Source organism: Bacillus rossius, chromosome 16, assembly GCF_032445375.1.
Source record: "Bacillus rossius redtenbacheri isolate Brsri chromosome 16, Brsri_v3, whole genome shotgun sequence".
Classification (NCBI taxonomy): domain Eukaryota; kingdom Metazoa; phylum Arthropoda; class Insecta; order Phasmatodea; family Bacillidae; genus Bacillus; species Bacillus rossius.
In genome coordinates this window covers 6,844,908-6,864,470 of record NC_086343.1, presented here as the reverse complement: position 1 = coordinate 6,864,470, position 19,563 = coordinate 6,844,908, and the positions used below count along the sequence as shown (strand labels likewise).

The 19,563-nt window shown below is 42.8% G+C and overlaps 1 protein-coding gene across 1 annotated transcript in view; it reads right to left on the bottom strand.

Annotated features, from left to right (window-relative positions):
• Positions 1 to 16,215: 16,215 nt before the first annotated feature.
• LOC134539919 (uncharacterized) overlaps positions 16,216 to 19,563 on the bottom strand; it is a 94,230-nt gene continuing 90,882 nt past the window's right edge. Inside the window, exon 5 of the mRNA XM_063382270.1 lies at positions 16,216 to 18,758. Within this exon, the coding sequence (XP_063238340.1) occupies positions 18,444 to 18,758 (315 nt within the window). The 3' untranslated portion in view covers positions 16,216 to 18,443. The remainder of the gene's footprint in view (positions 18,759 to 19,563) is intronic.

Below are 19,563 nucleotides of genomic sequence, written 5' to 3'. Positions count from 1 at the left end.
TAGTAAAAAAAGACAACAAATTTTTTCGTTAAAAGTCCGTAAATTAACTGTATTTTCTAACAGTGCATCTAGAGGGCCGTTTGAGGTCCCTGTACCAGCGAGATGGCATACAGGTGGTCCAAAGTGACTCACGTCGAGATTCGAACCCCTTGTTGTTGACGTGTGATATTTTAATACATAGATTTTAATTTTATTTAGTTTTCTATATTTTTCTTCCAAATTCTCACTAAAAAAATATTCCAGCCTGTAAAGGCACACATACGGTGAGCGTTTTCAAAATTAATCAAGATATCTTAGAAGGGTCTGTTTACGAAAAAGAATTTTAAAAATACGCTAAGGGCCGAAAAATGTGGTTTTTTTCCCGGATTGAGTTTTTTAACTGTATTTGTAGACGAGTGAACGCGGCTAAAAGGGGTTTTTTCAGAGTGATTTTTAGGCATGAAACAAGCGGTACAGATTCAGGGACTTGCATTTCAACTTATTCTTCATTTCCCCGCCACATCAAGTTACACAGTTATCTGGTGACGACGAGAAGATTGCGAGCCAGTTCAGAGCCTTGTGCTTAGAGGCTATGCCGCGTTGGAAGCACCAGCGATTGTCGCACTTATCATCCCGCCGGGCTTCTTGAGTGTATACAATATTATACTTGGAAAATACACGTTGAGAAAATATGAAATGAAACACAAAATACAGGAGAGCTTTAGTGATGGACTCAGGAACAGCAACGACAAGAAGACAAAATAATCAGCGTTGGCGTGAAACCCAGCCTCAAGGCCGGGTTCGTGAACCGCGCAAAGAATCCGCGCGAGAAACGCAAGACGGAAAAATTCCAATGACGACATTTTTTCAAGAACTCGTTTATAAACGACGCAACGCAACGCAAGCATCGCCCAACTTCCAACTTATTGCGTTTCGGCTTGCGTTTCCGCCCTCCGTGTTTGGAGTGGAGTGCTCCGAAAAAATTTTTAAAGCGGCCTCGGTGTTATTTTTATTGTACGCATGACGTTCACACGTGTTCAACTTTTGCACAGTGAAAGGAAATAACACTTTTTAATTCACATTATTTTAGTGTTTTCATAATAAACACGAATTAACAGAAGAAGCCCGGGTAAGGAATTCGTTTTGTACAGTTGTACAATTTCGAGTTGTAAGAGGGTTGGTGACATCTTTTGAATTTGCGGCATTGCGTTGCGCTGTTGCGTTCCTTACGCAGATAATTAACCAGGCCTAAGGCCCGTTCTACGTCTAATAAATCGATGAACGCCGGCTGCACGCACGAAAAAGTGTTCCGTTACGCACGTTGTCCCGTTACGCTGTGTCCCGTTACGCTCATTTTACGCTTGCGCCGCATCTATCTCTCTTCTACTCGATTGGAACAACCATCGATTTGACTTTTTCGAGGCACATTAAACTTGAAACACTCCCATTCGTTTCCTACTTTTCCTATCATCGTCCTATCCTTAACAGAATAACACAGATTGGAAGAAGTTAAATAGCAATGTATAAAAGTTTTAGTTAAAATAATCTTTTCGTTAAAATAATAAACATATTTGAATTAATGAGTGCAAATAAAAGTAAATTTATCAATTAAATTGTATATTTCATTTCACTCCTTCTTTGTAACCATACAAAATAGTGATAATTCAATAAAAATGATTCAATTTTATTCATAAAAGTATGCAATAATTTCATCAATGTTTTGTTATGACGTTGTCACGTTAAACTATCGTCCGTAAACCGACTTTACAGACAACCAATGGTTTTTATTTGAATTAAAATTAATATTTCGTGACCCTGGAGTGCAATCAATCCCATCGGTCGTCATTTGTTCAGGTTCCGCGCCGCTGTGTAGCGAGCGAGGCTAGGCAGCGGCGCGCGGAGACCTACTTGCCGCGTCGACTCGAACAATCGGGCATAAATTAAAGGTCACGTGGATTCGCCTCCTGCCCGGAGCGCCGACAACAAAGGCACAGGTGACTCGTGACACCCGGTAGGGCCACTCGTGACACACGTCAGCAAGCCAGTGGCAGCCGTTACTGTTCAAGGAGCCGTTTGAACAGGAACACCTGTTCTTCCCGCCGCATACCAAGGGCGTCGCCATGGGGGGTGGGGGGTGGGCAACTGCCCCCCTCTAGAGCCCTAGTGAATCAAAAAAAAATTGTAGCCAAATGCAAAAAAATTACATACCTTTCCCACAACTTACTCCCCCCCCCCCCCCCCCAGGCCATAGGCTGGCGACGCCCTTGCCGCATACGTTTCCCTCATATCTGCGCTGAGGAATTAAAGAATTTTTCAAGATACATTAAAAAAAAAAAACACTTAATAATAGTGTGGACGGTTGGTTAGGTTAGGTTAGCTACAATGAAAAATGTGAAATGTTTGTTATAATGGCTGGTTATTACATGTTAGCCACATTTCAAATACTATGAAAATAATATGGGCAGCTGGTTACGTCAAGTTAACTACGTTTTAAAGTGGTAATTCCTAACCAAGCAATCAAATTATTTTATACTATTTTACTAAAATAAAAAAAAATCACTCTTTCAAAGTAGGTACCTATTTTAAATATATAGCCAACCTAACCAACCATTCTCACGATACCACAAAATTTGTGATAACTACACCAAACCTAAACTAATTACATTTTGAAATTTCTGTAGAAACTTTTTGAACCTTCGAACCTGGAAACTTTGATTTTTATACCCCGCAGTTATCCATTTATAACAATAGTTGATTGAAAAAAAAATATATTATTTTATATTAAAGATCCCAGGATTTGAATTTATTTAAAATTAACAATTATTTCTTTTTGTGACGAATAAAGATTATAAAAAGTGTTCCAGAATAATTTTGCTATCTCAAGAATTCATTTCGCTCACCGGTATGCTTGATGCATCCCTTGATGTTCACGTGAGCGACTATGTACAGGTTATCCCTTGGTGTTAACGTAAGCGACTATGTACAGGTTAATGCCTCAACACGTGGTCGGCTGTCGTGGCTGTAGCAGGAACACGCATGCGCATTAGACGTATAGCCACGCCCACTCCACTGCATTGCCGTTGCTTACTCAAATATCAGCCTTCAAACATGCAACGCGGAAGTTAATATCCCCGTGAAGCATCGTTATAAACGGCTCGTTAAGTATTCTTGTAATCTGGCATTGATAAATTTAAAATTCAAGTTTTCTCATTTGAAAATTTTAAATCGTTATTGTAGTGACTAACTGAATACGGGGATACTTTGGCATTTGAGACAAATATTCATAATAGGACAAACTCTGTATTCAAGCGACAAATTTTTAATATTTGTGCCATGTTAAATATACTGTTAATTTTTTTTTTCACCTTAAAATCAACGAAGAACTTTGTTTACAACATTATCCAGGGGTCTTAGAAAATTTACGGATGGTTATTTTTATATAATATATATTTTTTTATTTGCTTAAAATTTGTACGAATAAGAGTTATAGGAGAGTATTGAAAAAGTGTGTGCGTGTACTTATGTACACGCATTAGAAGTTATACTTATTTGGCGTAATAAAAAAAACTTTAATTTTCATGCAAATGATCAATAGAAAGAAAATAATAAAAGGACTAGAGTAATATTATAAATTCTGTTGGTCAAGTGTAAATTCAATCAAATTAAAAAATATATATTCAGTATTAATATAAACACAAATGAGTAAAATTAGTTATTTAATTTAGTAAATTAACTAGGATAAATTTAATTAATAATGAAAATAAAAATATATGCTGCATTTTATTTTAATTTATAAATATTAAATATTTATTTATCATAAAAATAATTTATGCGTACAGGAACATAACCTCTCTTATACAAATACACTTGAAAAGTTTATAAACAATTTCCATCACTCATGTTCACAATAAATAAATATTCACAATAAATCCCAGTCATACGGAACTACGAAGAAAGGTTCGTTCATTTGAAAGTTAGGTTGAAATTTACGTGAATTCACTATGATCCCACTTTTTAAATTAAAGGCAGGTCTTGTATGATAATGAATCCTCGATTTGCGAAAACGACTTGCACTAAGGATTACATACTCAACTATACAATAAATTTTGCACTATTATTGATAGGTAATGCCATTAAATTATAGCCACTTGTTCATAAATTATTTTTTTTTTTACAAAAAAAAAGTTTAATGCCAATTAAATTAATTTTAAATATCTAGTTAATTAATATAAAAATATATAAATTGTTTTTTTTTACAAAAAAAAGTTTAATGCCAATTAAATTAATTTTAAATATCTAGTTCATTAATATAAAAATATATATATTAAATAGATTAATTATTAAGTAATTATGTCTCACAAAAAGGTTTAACCCCAATTCACTATGTTATTTACATTATTACACCTCTCGCGACTGCAGCGCTCTATAACTTACGGTTACAGCCGAACATTCTGAATGTAAACTAACCTGCCTACCGTCTGCAAATGTAATAAATAAACATTTCTTAAAAAGCCCACGTGCATTGGTTTAGCCCATGCCATTTAAAGGACGGCATGGGGGAATTGTTGTAAACGTGCAACAGTGCGCCGATATGTAGGTACTTGAACAGTGTACTGAGAAACTGTCTGGCCTCTGACCCTTGACCTCACACCACGAGGCAGATGTCAAGCAAACCCGTACTTTTTGTGGAATGTTGATTGTTAAGTAATAAGTTAAAAACAACGTCAACACAAAAGTAATTTCAATTGTTTATAATGGATGTAAAAAAATATCAAAAACTAAACATTAAAAATATACAGGCGATTTTTTTTTCTCCTCTTGGGGCGTAGAAACACATTATCACACATATATATTATGTTCGAATTTCATTCAGCTGCAAAATCAATGATGCTTTATAATTAATTCATCATACAAAAAATGACTGATCCACGAAATCCCAAAAACAAAAAAACAAAAAAGTATTACATTGAAGGTAAGAGTTGGCTGAATTAAAAAAAAACTACCAAAATTACATTGTATGTTCTTCATTTTGGCAACTTAAGTTAGGAATTTCAAAGGAAAATTTCTCCAAGTTTAACCACTAAATCGATAATCATAAATATAATACTAATCGGTAAACAAATACTTCCTTATTATGGCAATAATTCCTTGGTAGTCATACTATCAAGGCTATGACCCATTAGTTGAGACCTGTAAAATTCGCGGATCCATTTCGCGATAGGACAGAGTCCAAAAAAATTTTTTGACATTATTTTGCTTCAGTGATTGGCCCACAGTTTATCTGAAGGACTCCGGGCCCATGGAAGAAAAATCTTTAACAGAAGAATATAGCGAATCACGATCATTCCAGTCAACAGGTTTTTACGAGTCGGTAACCAATCAGCAGATGTAATTTGCACGAGTGCGTAGAGGATCGTGGAGTCTATCCTTTAGGGGATATGAAATCGCGAATTTTTCAGGTCTCTACCCATTAGTAGAGACTTGCAAAATTCGCGTATTCATTCGGTGATAGGCTAGAATTCAAACACATATACCTCCTACATAATTTTTCTATTGGCTTACTTACTGTTCATCTGGACGAATCTCAACCAGTTACGAACCTTCGACCAAAGAAGGATCGAATCACAAGACAAACCTAGCTGAGACGACTCACAAGTCGGCAGCCAATGAACTTGCGTTTTTTTTTTTTTCTTCCGAGTGTACAGGGGTGCGTATGTGCATATCTATCCTGAAGGCCATCGAAAACCGCGAATTTTGCAGGTGTCTACCCATTGGTAAAAGTATTGTTTCGGAAGTAAAGTGAAATATGTAAAACTGTCTGTAGTGGACGGCACGGCGTGATGGCACACAGTGAACAGACCGCAGAGCGAATGGCACCAGTAGTGTAACGTACACTGCTCGGCGAGGCTCGGCAAGGCTCGGCGAGGCTCGGCGAGGCTCGGCGAGGTGCTCAGGTGCGGCTAGGAGGACGACACCTGCTGGGTGACGTAGGCCAGGGTGCGGGCCCCCAGCAGAGCCACGCCGTTCACCACCTGCACCAGGGGCTTGAGCGAGGCGCGCAGACGGCCCCCGGCTCTCGGCAGCAGGGCTAGCGCGGCGGCGGCCCACCCCCGGTAGCGGCGCGCCCTGATCTGCCAGGCCTCCAGAGCGGCGCCGCCCCCGCGCAAGAGGCCACGCGCCGCCTCCCCGGCGCGCGCCGCCCCCGACGCCCCGCCCTCGAAGACTGCCGCCAGTGTGACCAGCAGCCGCGGCAGCCACCAGCCCAGCTCCACCAGCAGCAGCACGTACAGCAGAGCCGCCGCCACGAAGTCGCGCGCGAAGAGCGCCCCGCGCACCGAGCCGCTGACGGCGGCGGCGGCGGAGCTGGCCCCCCGCAGCGCGCGCCCCGCCGCCCGCGAGCCGCCCCTCACCGCCGCCGAGGCCCCGCGCGCCAGGCGCACCGCGTCCTCCGCCGCCCCCGGCAAGCGCCGCGCCGCCGCCCCCGCCAGCCGTAGGAACAACACCACCCGCCGCGCCGACTTCATCTCCCGCGACTCCCGTCGTCTCCGCGGAGAACCAAAACAAAACCGTCCTTTATTTCAGGTGAATCCCTTCGTTGAATTCGTCCCGCGGAGAACCAAAACAAAACCGTCCTTTACTTCAGGTGAATTCCTTCGTTGAATTCGTCCCGCGGAGAACCAAAACAAAACCGTCCTTTACTTCAGGCGAATTTCCCTTCCGTTGGAAAAAAAAAACCGATGTCCGCCGGCGCAGACTCACTCGCCGTCGATCCTTCGCCCCGGCTCTGTTCCTGTTCACGGTGCACTGTCCGCGGCTCCCAGGAGACCGGGAGACATGGTCCCCAGGACGCTGTGCTCTGCGACCGACGGCAGCGACCCAGGAGCTGCCCCGCGGACAAGAGCGCGTGTGACGTCGGGAAGAAGAAGCCGGGGCCTGAGGCGCGACTCCGGGTATCCGACGCGCGCGCCGCGCTTTTATCGCCGTTCCCACGCGCTTGCGGCCGGGCGGGCGGGAGGAGGAAGGTGGAGGTGGAATAAAAAAAAAACTAGCCGCCGGCCGGGGGGGGGGGGGGGGGGGCCGGGGTCTGTGTCTCGGGCCCCTGGCCTTCATGCCGCCAGCACCAAGCCGGCAGCCTCCCCGGGTCTCACCCGTCCAAGGTCGACGCCTCCCGAATGGAAACCCATGATGGCGCCTGCGTCACGGAACAACACAGCGCCGGAGAGCCGAGGACGACGGAAGCCACGGCCGACATCTTGTTCCTTGCAGATCGTCAGAGAAGTGAGAAGTCAAGGAGCTGGGAGACTAAATCCGTGCTGTGGAGTGGGTGGTCCGTTCTATCCTCCCGTTGAAGTCTCCTGTGGTCAGCAAGGACAAAACTGCAGCCTGGTCAAGGGCGTATCTGTGCACAGCGAAAAAGGTTTTTTTTTTTTTAATCAAACAAATATTTTATTATACATGGCGAAACAAATATTTGCTTGGTGGAACAAAATATGTTTGTTAGCTTAACCAAACTCGGTAAGTAACAAAAATGATTTTTTTACACCTAACCAAATCTACGTTTGAGTTGACAAAATCATTTTGTTTGGGTCAACAGAATCTTTCCTACTACAAAATATTTGTTTCAATTAACAATATATGTTTTATTTCGCCGTATACAAACAAATTTTTTTTTTTTTTTTTTGTTGAGGCAAACAAACCTTTCTCTCGGTGTGTGAGGCGGAATGATATGGGCGACGCTCGCTGGGGCTTCTAGCTCGGTATCGCCCCTAGAGGTAAGACCGTGGACTGTAACGTAGTCGTGCGTAGGGCAGTTACGAGATTTCACCGGGAAACGCAACATTATTTGCCAGAGAAACGCTTTATAAATATGTACAGGACGTTTCGTGCCCAAAAGTTATTTTGAAAACACGTGTTCCAGTAATTTTCACTCCTCTAAAAATAGAGTTTAAAAATGCAATATTGAAACAGAGTTACTCATTTGCCCTCAGCGTATTCTTAAATCTTTTTTTTTTTCCCCGTAAACATACAACGCTCTGACGTCTTGATGAGTTTATAAAACGCGTATTTTTATCTGAAGCTCTGCACTACGTATGTAGCCCATGCTCAAATTCTTGAAATGAACTCTCTTAGAAGTATCGCAAAAGTGCCATTCGTGTAGTGACAGGCGCGTACGCATAATTTCATTTCCGTGAAGGAAGGGGGGTTGGGGTGGAATGTTACCACTTTGGCTGCTGTTCTTGTTTGAAATCCTTTCATTTTGTTTGTGGTTAGTCTAGATTTGTATAAATGTTTTTTTAGGATTTCGTATTTCGGTAGGTCTGGGGGGGGGGAGGGGGGGTCGGAATTCCTCCCTTCCGGAATTTAAAAGAGGAATTTAAAAAAAAACACGGGAAAACATAATTAGAAAATATCATTACTGAAAAATTCTATGTGCATACGTCGGAGTACTGAAAGTCTACTACTCCCTAAGATTTAAGTGTGACGAGTATTTTCTATTTTTTTAAAAAAAAAAATCCATTATTAATAGGGACCTGAAAAATTCGCGGTTTCGATGACCTTCAGGATAGTCTACACAGTCCTCTGTACACTCGGGCAAATAACGCCAGTTCGTTGGCTGCTGACTTGTGAGTCGTCTAACTGATTTGCCCCGAGATTCGTTACTTCTTTGGTTAATGGTTTCTTATTGGCTCAGAGTTGCCCAGACGAACAGTGGGCCAATAGGAAAAGCAGCTTAAAGGTATAAGTGTATGAATTTCAGACTATCGCGAAATGAATCTGCGAAATTTTTCCGGTCTCTAATTATTAAGTATATGTACTTGTAAGATATGACCCCAGCCTAGCGCGCGCAGCAACACGGGAACCTTCGACGCGTTACGACACTCGACACACTTAAACTGGACGATCATTCTCGCTGATGGAGTCGCCCCAGCCACGCCGGTCTCTGGCGCGTTGCTGTGGGTCGATTTGATTTATCAGCCGTCAACCAACACCCTTGAAGCAAGCGTTACGGGCTGGTTCAGAGTGCTGTGCTTATTTCGAGCCCGTGTAAACTCTTACCAAGCTGTCTTTCATGCCGCCATCTTGTTCGGATGTCACTGACTTCAAAGGTTTATAGCTAGAGATCGGAAAAATTCGCGGATTCATTCCGCGGTATGCTGAAATGCAAATAATTGTACCTTTATGCAACTTCTGCTATTGGTTCACTGTTGACCTGGAGGACTGTGGGCCAACTATAGACCCTCAGTCGAAGCAGTATCGAATCACGAGTCTCCCAGTTGAGACGCCTCACGAGTCGGCAGCCAATGAACAGGTGACGTTTGCCCGGGTGTGCACAGGATCGTGGAGTCTATCCTGGAGGTCGTTGAACGCGCGAAATTTTCCAGTTCCCATTTATAGCTATACGCTTCTGGCAGTCTACTTTAATGTTCTGCAGTCGAGATATACGCAATTGTTTATATAGGCCAGCATTCGTTCGTCTTCAGAACGGTTCGTCATAGGGTGTGATTCACATGATGCTGCTTTTTTTCGCTTTGGGCAAGGCTTCTTAATTCGTCAGCGAATCCGCAGGTGGAACTTCACAAATACTTGGCTTATTTCATTCGTTGGCCTCCGAAACAGCGGTCGCTGCGGTAAAGTTCAACATAACCTATATTTAGAGACCTGTAAAATTCGCGATTTCAAATCCCTAAAGGATACACTCCATGATCCTCTACGCACTCGTGCAAATTACATCTGCTGATTGGTTACCGACTCGTAACACCTGTTGACTGGAATGATCGTGATTCGCTAATTCTTCTGTTAAAGATTTTTCATTGGCCCAGAGTCCTTCAGATAAACTGTGGCCCAATCACTGAAGCAAAATAATGTCAAAAGTATTTGGACTCTATCCTATCGCGAAATGGATCCGCGAATTTTACAGGTCTATACCTATATTTCACACACGTCTAGCGATTGGTTGACTGGTATCACCATTGGCCACACGAACAGTTCTGCGTCTGGTGGTACTGGAGTGCATTTGCGAGACGTCTTTCCGAACAAGAGTTGGTTTCTGGTCCCTCGCTTCTGAATTCGGAATCCCACCAAAACTTTCCTTTACGTACTTACAAGTTTTATTTTGTTTATTCGTACGGCATTTGGTAGGAGTAATTTCATGAATGGAACGGAAATGTCTAAAAACCACTGTGCTGCCATCTGTGGCGGACAGCGCGAACTAAAGTTCACAAAGCCAAAGGGAAACTTAATAGTATTAACTGTTTAGTGAATTTTTAACAAAATTGTCAGTATTTTAATACAATTTCTTGTCGAAAATCAGGTTCGAAGCCAGGGTTTAGTAATTTTTTAAAGGTATTTTTCACTCTTATCGGAGCCGTTTCATTATATAGTTTAACCTTTCGCTCTGCAAATTTAATGATTCGATAGTCGACGTAGCTGCTCCGGCAGCGAATTCTAGCGGCGGGTGCGGAAATTACGGGTGATTCGCGTCTAGAAATGTAGTTGAAAATACTTTTTTTTTGCGTTTAATTTATTACGCTTTGCATTTTTTTAAATTTTTCTACGTTGAATTTCGTGTCCAATTTAGTATCACAAGTATTTGCAACATGAGAACACTTGAATTTGCTAGTTACCAAGTTCGATGTTACACATCTCTAGTGAATATTAAAAGACAGGCTCACAATTTTTTTTGTCGCAGAATCATACATTTGAGCTTGAAAAATGCGAGCACAAAGCTCAACAAACATCCTGTGAAGCCATCTAACTCGGAACTTAATGTCCCCAAAAAACTTATTTTTCTAACGTTGGTGTATTCTTATCCTTTTAATAGTTCTAAACGTTTCGCAATTAGTGGCTTTTTATTCGCCAGTTATTACCTCTAGGTGGGCGATAATAACAGAAGCCAGCGACTAGAGTCAAAAGCAGCACCGAGCAAGTCACGACATGTTCAGCTGCTCTCACTAGAAAAAAAAGTCACCCGTTGCTATTCGACCCGCTCAGTTGGCAACACTCGCCGCTCGTATGACGTACCTCCTGGCTGTCACAATCCATAACCTACGGCTGTTTCAGTGTCTGCTAGCCTCTCAAGCACCGCCATGACACCAGGGAAGAACGTGACGTCACGGTAGAAGAACAAGGAAGTGCCGCCAACTATTGCGCGTTGTTAAACGGTGACAGCGGAGGAAATTTAGGAGTCAGGGTCAAGGGGTTGGGAGTCATCAATCCCGGAGATGTTAAAAAAATTTTTTTTTGTCAATCCGGTAACCACAACATCTTCACTGTGGCGAAATTCGTTGTGCAAGTGGCCTTCTACAGTAGGATGACAGTCATAACTTAGATATAAAAAAAAACTAGGGAACACATAACTTATAAACACAAACTTTCAAAGTTGTGCCAGTTGTAAAATATGTGGTTCCAACTTGTGATGCTTCTTAGTTGTCATTTTCTAAATTTCAACTTGTGTGTTTCTAAACGATCGTTTTAACTTATGACGGTTCTGAGTTATGTGGCATTTTTTTTAAGAGTTATGGCTTATGATTGTTCTAATTTCAAATTCTGCGTGGATCCCAACTGCACCTGCGTGCCGTCAGTTGAGGCGGAAAAAAACGAATTACGTATTCGCACGATGGACGACCTAGGCTTCATTTGTTTCCATTTGATTCGGACATGTAAGGTAATTCTGATAATTGTTTTCCACAAGAATAAATCGTATATCAATATTGGAAAGGTATTCACTGTAGAATAAATAGTTTCAATTTTTTGAAACTTAGAGAAGTAAAACATACATAGTTATTAAATATGAAATAAGATAATGTCCAGGGAAAACAGCCTAAGATTTATTGGTAAAATATTTATACACATTTTAAGTGTTATATTAGTGTCATTTTTGGTAGGAATCTGATATGTACTACTTAGCAGATGATATTGTAACTTCAAGGTATCTTTATTTGATGCAGCTTAAATTCTGTGTGATAGGCATCTGTAAAAAGCACCACCTCCCCTGTGTAATGCCATTTGAATAATGTAAATTACAGTGAAAGTGAAGGAAATGTCCACTAAAATAATAATACTCTGCATGTTTACTAGGAAACTGTTAAATCTAGATTAGTTGAAATTGTAAGAAGATGCAAAACTAATTTATTCGTGGAGAAAATTAGATTATAAAAAAATTACAGCTCATCTTTACACTAATTAGGAAAAAAACACATAATATTTTCTAAAAACATATTTATTACATTACTTAACTTTAACAAGAATATATAAATAATTTATACATATTACTGCATGTAAAAAATAAATATAAGGTTATGTACAAAATTTGAGATACTCGTATGGTTTCCACATTATTCTCACTTTGTTCGCACAGTACTCAAAAACATGGTTTGAGCAAGAGAACAGACTAACACTGTTATCTAGGCTTTGGTACCAGTATCGATGTCCATATAAATATTCCGTCTTGGGTCTCGTCCAGACACCATACGGGTTGGCGTGGTCTGAGAGTGTAGGTATCGACGCGATGGTCGACGTGCGAGCTAGTTCAGTCTTTGTTGGACAGCACTGGGAAGAAGGCCTCGATGGGTAGTTTGGGGTCCTCCGTGGCCATGGTTATCCTGAGGGCCGGTCTAGGACTCAGCGAGGTGGCCGACTTGAATTGGCCACTAGCCGTCCCTGCAAACGTCAAGCCCGCGACGATCTGGGATGGCGACTGAGGCTCCAGGGAGCCCGGTGTGGGAGAGTCCTGGATCGGGTCTGGATCCGACAAGGGTGCGGTAGTTGTTGTCGCGCGGGGTTTGTTTTCGTCGCTCACTACGGAAGAAAAAGCGTTCTCCATCCCACTGTGAGAATTTTGTCCCACAAACGACTGGAAGGAAGTATGTTTGAACGGGGCATCATACCTCGGCTGGTTGTGATCGTTCGTGGACGGAGCGGTCAAGACGCTGACTCGTTCCGTGCTGGTCTGTTCTGTGCTGGTCTGCTCTGTGCTGTGTCGGGTGGAAACTTCCTCGGTGCTCTGTGGTGTGATGACGAAGGTCGGAGGCAGCGTGTGTACGATGTCCGACGCACCCAGTTTCGCAGGTTTTCCTTCGACGCTGGTGTTTCTCTGGCCACTTGTTAACATCTTCAGCGGATATATCCTTCTCATCGCCGAGAAAACGCCTTTAGGGTTCATGACTATCCGTGGTGTCGTCGAGCTAACATTGTTGGTTGAGTCCTCGTCAGACTTTTGAGCAGGTGACGGAGTGGTGGACCTGTATCTGCTGTAGAACTTCCCACTTCCAGGCTTGAATCTGCTCGTGCTCGGTCTGAAGCCGCTGGTGGTCTTCTCCGAAGAATATTCGGGCCTCTTGGTGGAAGTGCTCGTTCGAAACCTCGTGCTGGAAGTTCTTGGGCGGTCTCCAGATCTGTATCTTGTTTTCGTTGCCTCGGTTGTGGAGCCGCTGGGCTCGCGTCTGTAGCTTTCCGACCCTCTTGTTCGCGTGTGATACCTCGAGTGGTAAGGGGGCGATGATCTCTCGTCGTCATTTTTATCAGGATTATCATCCTGAGCTTCGTTTTCATTCTGGTTGTTCAGGCGTTGACGGTACTCCTTTATACTAAACTTGGGTCTCGACGAATTTGTGCTACCCCGAAGTCGTGGTCGCAACTTATATGGTGTGTACAGTGGGGAATGTGTCTCAGTACTGGTCGATGTTGTGGCTGAAGTACTTGTCTCTGATGGGGGCGAATCTGTTTCCAAAGTTGTTGGTAAAATAATAGAAGTAGTGGCCTCAGTGGTAGTGGTAGAACTAGTTGTTGTGGGTGGAGGGGATGAAGAAGTAGGGGCAGTGGTAGTTGTAGTTGTTGTAGTTGTAGTTGTGGAAGCAGATGTTGCTGATGGTCGGGATGGTTCCACAGCCGTAGTTAGCTCAGGAGAGAACTCGTTACTACCATCCTCATGATTATGAACACTGTCTTTCATAAATGCTGAATGTGTACTTTTTCCGACATTCTTGTGCTCAATATTAGTTGAAAATATATTATCTTGTCCTGTTTTGTAATTTGTTTGGTACGAATGTTCGAGTGATTCTGCTTGGTTATAATCAATTTCAGTTTCATATGATGGCAATCTCGTTACAGGAGGTAAATCACTAATTTCGCCCGAATGTGTACTAGTTGCTGCATTGTTCCTCTCTCTGTTTAATTTTTGTGTTGGTGGATATCTTCTAGTGGGTCGAGCTGTAGTGGGGTAGTTTTGCGAAGTAACTTCATTTGTCAGTGTTGGCGAACCAGGCATAATATCGTCATTAGTATCCTGGTTAGGATTTGTTACACCTTCTTCTTGTTGCTCACTATAGTTGTAGTTTGAACTTGCTGGTTTACGTCTTCGATTATACACGTAGGTGTTGCTATTGTCAGCCTCAACTTGGTTATTAGATGCCTGAGTTCTATGTTTCTGAGAAACTGATTTTTCTGTTTGTTTTTCTGACTCTCCTTCGATCTCTGATGTCTCGGTCATGTCATGTTTGATTGGTCTTTGTCTATGACTTGGTCGTCCTCTGATTCCATTATATTCTTTGTTCGCATAGCCATTGGTGTTGTAATATGAAGCTTGTCCCCTGTTACTAGATGGTCGCCTAGTATGGTGGGTTCTTGTTCCTTGATAACCAAAGTTCTGGTCTGTTCTATAAACATCACTATCTCTAACATCCGTATTTTCACGCTGTGTTTGTGGTCTTCTGTGAGAAATATGCGGACTGCGAGTAGTAGATTGCTCGTTATTCCTGTTAGAATGTTGAGTCTGAGCATTAGGTCTACGAGATGAATATGCCTTTTGTTTATCTACACTCTGTTCTTGTAAGTGTGTATCTTCAGATTCAAAATTGTCTCTTACTAACGTTTGTGGTTCGGGTCTTCTTGTATGATACGCGTGTGTGCTACTGTGAATGTTATCTTCTGTCTTGCTTTCTTCACTATAGTCATATTCATTCTGGCGTACAGGAGGTCTTCTGTTTCTATTAGGCCTAGCCTTCAAATGCTTTACATTTTCATCGGTATCCTTATCATTCACTGCTGTATCAGTTGACACCTGTAGTTGATGGTTATGTGAGGCAGGTATGTTTTGGCCATTCATATATCCATTTTCATTCTCATCAGGTGCACTACTTATGTACTGTTGGTTTTGCACATGATGAGTAATATCACTTGGATTTCTAGTTCTCTGAGGATTTCTTTGTCGTTGAAAATCTTTTTGCTCAGTACTATCTAAATTTATATTTGGTCGCCTATGTTTTGTTCTTTGCCTGTTGCGAGTATGGGGTCGACTTACTTCTGGGAGTGAAGTTTCCTTTGTTGGCTCTGCAGTTGAAACTTCGTTAATAAATGTCACAGGCTCTGATTTTAGTGTACCGAATACCGACTGTTCTGACTCTTTATAACCCCTTGTCGGAGGTGGTGTATTTAGTTTCTGAACACCAAAGGAGTCTACACTAGTAAGTGAGTGAGCATTCATGGGATCAACGGGTGATTGTTTGAATGTAACCCTTCCATGTCCCGGTATCGGTGTTGAATGAGTAATTTCATTGAGTGTTGAATGAGGCAATGTGATTCCATCTTCATACCCTTGATCTGGAACTTGGGTCTGAAGTTCAGGGGGAATCGTAGGTAAAAATGTCACATATGTGTCTTTTTCATTATGATCAGCCGATATTTTGTGAGGTGCATGTTGGGCTGGAGCATGGCCATTGGTCACAGTAAAACTATCTGAAAATTTTTCTTTCGTCCATATATCATGAATGTAAGGTCTAGGTATGCGTCCATTTTCTCCTTGAGGCTGCAATGTGACAGAAGTGGGACCAGAAAACTGAACAGGGCTTAGTTTAAATTCTTCTTTTATTTGAGGATGAAAGGTGGAAGTAGCTGGCAAACTGTTTGTAGGGAATGTTGGTCGAATGAGAGGCAATGGCGTAGGTGCTGTGTAAACATGCGATGGGTTAGAAAATGGAGACGTTGTTAGTACCCCATCTTGATATTTATAAGTATTTGTTGCATGGGCAGGGAAATTATTTTTGTTATTGAAATTTTCTGGGGCTGGTATGGAGTATTGTCCAGTTTCTGGGCGTTTCCCGTTGACTATTTCAATCTCACTTGGATTCTTTGCCGACTGGTAGAAGAACTTCCCATTGTAATTATTGAAAGGATCGATATTTACATCCTTCCCATAGAACACCTCTTTCCCCAGTTCAACAGATTCGATTACAGGTTGTCTTTTTTGTTCCTCCAAGAATGATTGCTGCTGGGAAAGCAAAGCTTCGGAATACGCAGCCTTGTGCTTTTCGAAGAAGTCCTTGAAAAACTGAACCGTGTCTGGGAGCGCCTTGAATGTCTGCGGGCCAGAAAGCTGAGGACTCTGGAAGTTTTGGCTCGGGGCCAGATAGATTCCGTGCTTGTGTGCTTTTGCTGCAGTGGGGAAGGAGCTGTGGAAGTTCTTCGCATCGAAGTGAGGAACTTCGTACTTTGCGGCGTGCAGTCCGCTCTGCTGCTGGCTGGGGAAAGGGTCGTTGTTCGCTGAGGGGAAGTGTTCCACGGTGCCGGGTCGGTTGTAGTAGGTCCTGGAGCTCTCGGCGGGAGGCGTCAGTGCTGAGAACTCGTTCCCCTTGTTGTACGGGCGCTCTTCTCCTGAGTTGAAGTCATCCGAGGACGGGGACCGCACGGGCGGAGGGACCAGCCGTGCGGAGTACACGATGCGTCCCTGAGGCAGCAACTCCTCTTGCTCCACGACCTGCCCAGGCACACAACACCATTCTCCACTTTCACACCTCAGTTTCATGCCTCATCGGGCTACCCGAAAACCAAAACTTAATTTAAATACATGGAATCAACGGTATCGTCAAGAATTTTAATTTTACACGTAATGTTACGCTTTGGCATCTTACACCTGTTTACAATGAGCTGGTAACTTTATCAGACCCTAAATATTGAAAATAAGAAAGTTCTATATTATAATATATCTTAGTGCACGCAAAGAAAATTCTGAATTCTTTTACACCTTCTGAAGACTTCTAGCCTGGAATCGTCCAACTGATCAACAAGGCACTGAATGCAAACAAAACTAATAAAAGGAATGTTTATACAGATTCATCCCTGATAAATGTGTTGGGGAAATGAGGCTGTGTATGGTAAAAGAGCAAGTTTAACTTTAATTTAAAACTATTGTATGTGTAAAGCACGTGGTGCCCGGGAGAATCACTGATACATTCTGTTGCTGAATTACCCGGGAAACAAGCGCATTTTGTAAGCGATAAACAAAATATATATGTTTTCATCTGATCATCAATAAACAAGATTATAACTAAATTTCTCCTGGAAACAGAGTTCTTCTGAAACAGTGTTCTTCAGAAGTTACTGTGATCTATCTATTACCTTACTGATAATTTTTACAATTGTTAGAATATCATCTCCGTAGACTTCATGTATTATAGTTAAGCCTTAGCCGGCATTAATAACAACTATATATACAGGTAGTGGAATTTATTTTTAACAGAAAAAATTCTGATCACTCATTAAACTGCAGTAAAGTATGCCTGCGCAAGCAATTTTTCTCTTGTGATTGGCGGTCGTCTGCAGGAGAAGCCATTGCCATGTTTGGCCGGGCCATTCAGGACGCGTTTACTTCCGCACTGGATGGCTGTGATTGGTGTGCTGACAGTAGACATGAATCTGGAATAAATCCAGCCAACCACGAAACACAGACAAATGCTACAAAGTTTTAACACACACCTGGTCTGAAAATCATTTTGCGAAAAATACATGGCCCTACATACAAAATGTCCCACAACTCAACGTCAAGCCGACAACATCTGATAGGCCAGTAAATTGCGGTTCTGTATCAAAATCCAAAATTCATGAAGTGTCGTTTTCGAGCTATAGGTGTATCCTCAAAGGTTTTTAAATCCCCACCCTGCACCAAATTATTAGATACTGTAACTTTAATTTTTTTACTACGCAATCCCAACAGCCACTATTAATAAGAATTAAAAATAAAATCAAACACGCTATGCTTTTGGTAAAAAAAAATAATATATTTTCATGACTTTTGCGGCAACAGTTTTTAATCGTATAACTTTGGCTATCCACTCTGAAGAAAAAACTTTGCTAATTTTCTTTAATAAGTCATCTTTTCAAATAACTATCTAAGTTAGCAAAGTATTTTTTTTTTACTTTATGATCAGTCAAATTTACCCGATTAAAAAAATTTGAGATAATTTCCAGTTTTTAATTTTTTTATTTTGAATTGTTACCAATGGTAGAGTGATTATAGATTGCAAAGCAAAAAAAAATTATATTCACAGAATCTAATAATTTGTTGCGGGGTGGGGTTTCTTAAAAATTTTTGAAAAGTGCCCATAACTCTAAAACTAAGTCACTTTTTTTGAATTTTGTGTTTTTTTACTGAGTGCCGTGATTTGTTTGCCTGTATTCGGCTCTAGGGTGCGCTACGGGCTACCCTGCAACTGAACGGATTGCAAGCCGCGACCCTCTGGGCCGCTGCGGTTCGGGGGGGGGGGGGGGGGGGTCACCTTCTTCTTGTCGCGGGGCTTGGCCACGCGGCTGAAGGAGCCCAGGATGGAGGGCGGCGCCGGGGCGTACACCTCCACCTTGTTGGAGCCGGCCGCCTGGGCCCGCTTCCTGGCCTGCGAGGCGCGCAGGTGCTGCTGCAGCCTGCCGTGCACCGGGTGCTGCGGCGCCGGCGAGGACTGCCGCCAGCTGGCCGTCGACAGCACGGGCCGCCAGCCGTTCGACAGCGGCGGCTGCAACAGCGGCGCCGAGCGTCCTCCAACAACCTCCATCATGCATCATCACTCGACACCCGCAACTTTGTATCACCCTCGACCAGCAAGTACCACCGCCTTGCACCACCTTGCATCAGCCAGCGTCACCCAACAACCTCCATCATGCATAATCACTCTCAAACACCACATTGTATCACCCTCGACCAGCAAGTAGCACCGCCTTGCATCGCCCAGAGTCAGCCAGCATCACCCAACAACCTCCATCATTAATCATCACACTCAAACACCACATTGTATCACCCAGTACCACCACCTTGCATCACCCAAAGTCAGCCAGCGTCATCCAACAACCTCCATCATGAGTAACTCTCAACCAGTCAACATCACCCCAAGTCAACAACCGTCATCACCCAACAACCGCTAACATGCAGCACCCTCAACCAGCTAGCGTTGTTTGACAACCCCCCACATAACCCCAATCCAACTATCATTAACCAACAACCATTACCATGCATCACTCTTAAACATCCAGGCATCACTTGACCAAAACAACAGTGCATCCCCCTCGGCCAGCAAGCTCCACGCGACTACACCATCAGCATCTGACGTCACAGGTCACATGAACCAGCCAATCAACCGCCGTACCCGCATCTGCGCTCCGACAGAACCGGACAGGCGCGACTATGCGAATTAACAGGCCTCTTAGTCGGCCTGGAATCACTTGACAACCAGCACCGAGTATTATCCACAGGCAACAGCCAAACAACCCAAACCATAAAGGTTCCTCGAGCGGAAAACAATCTCCAAACAAATACCACTCTGC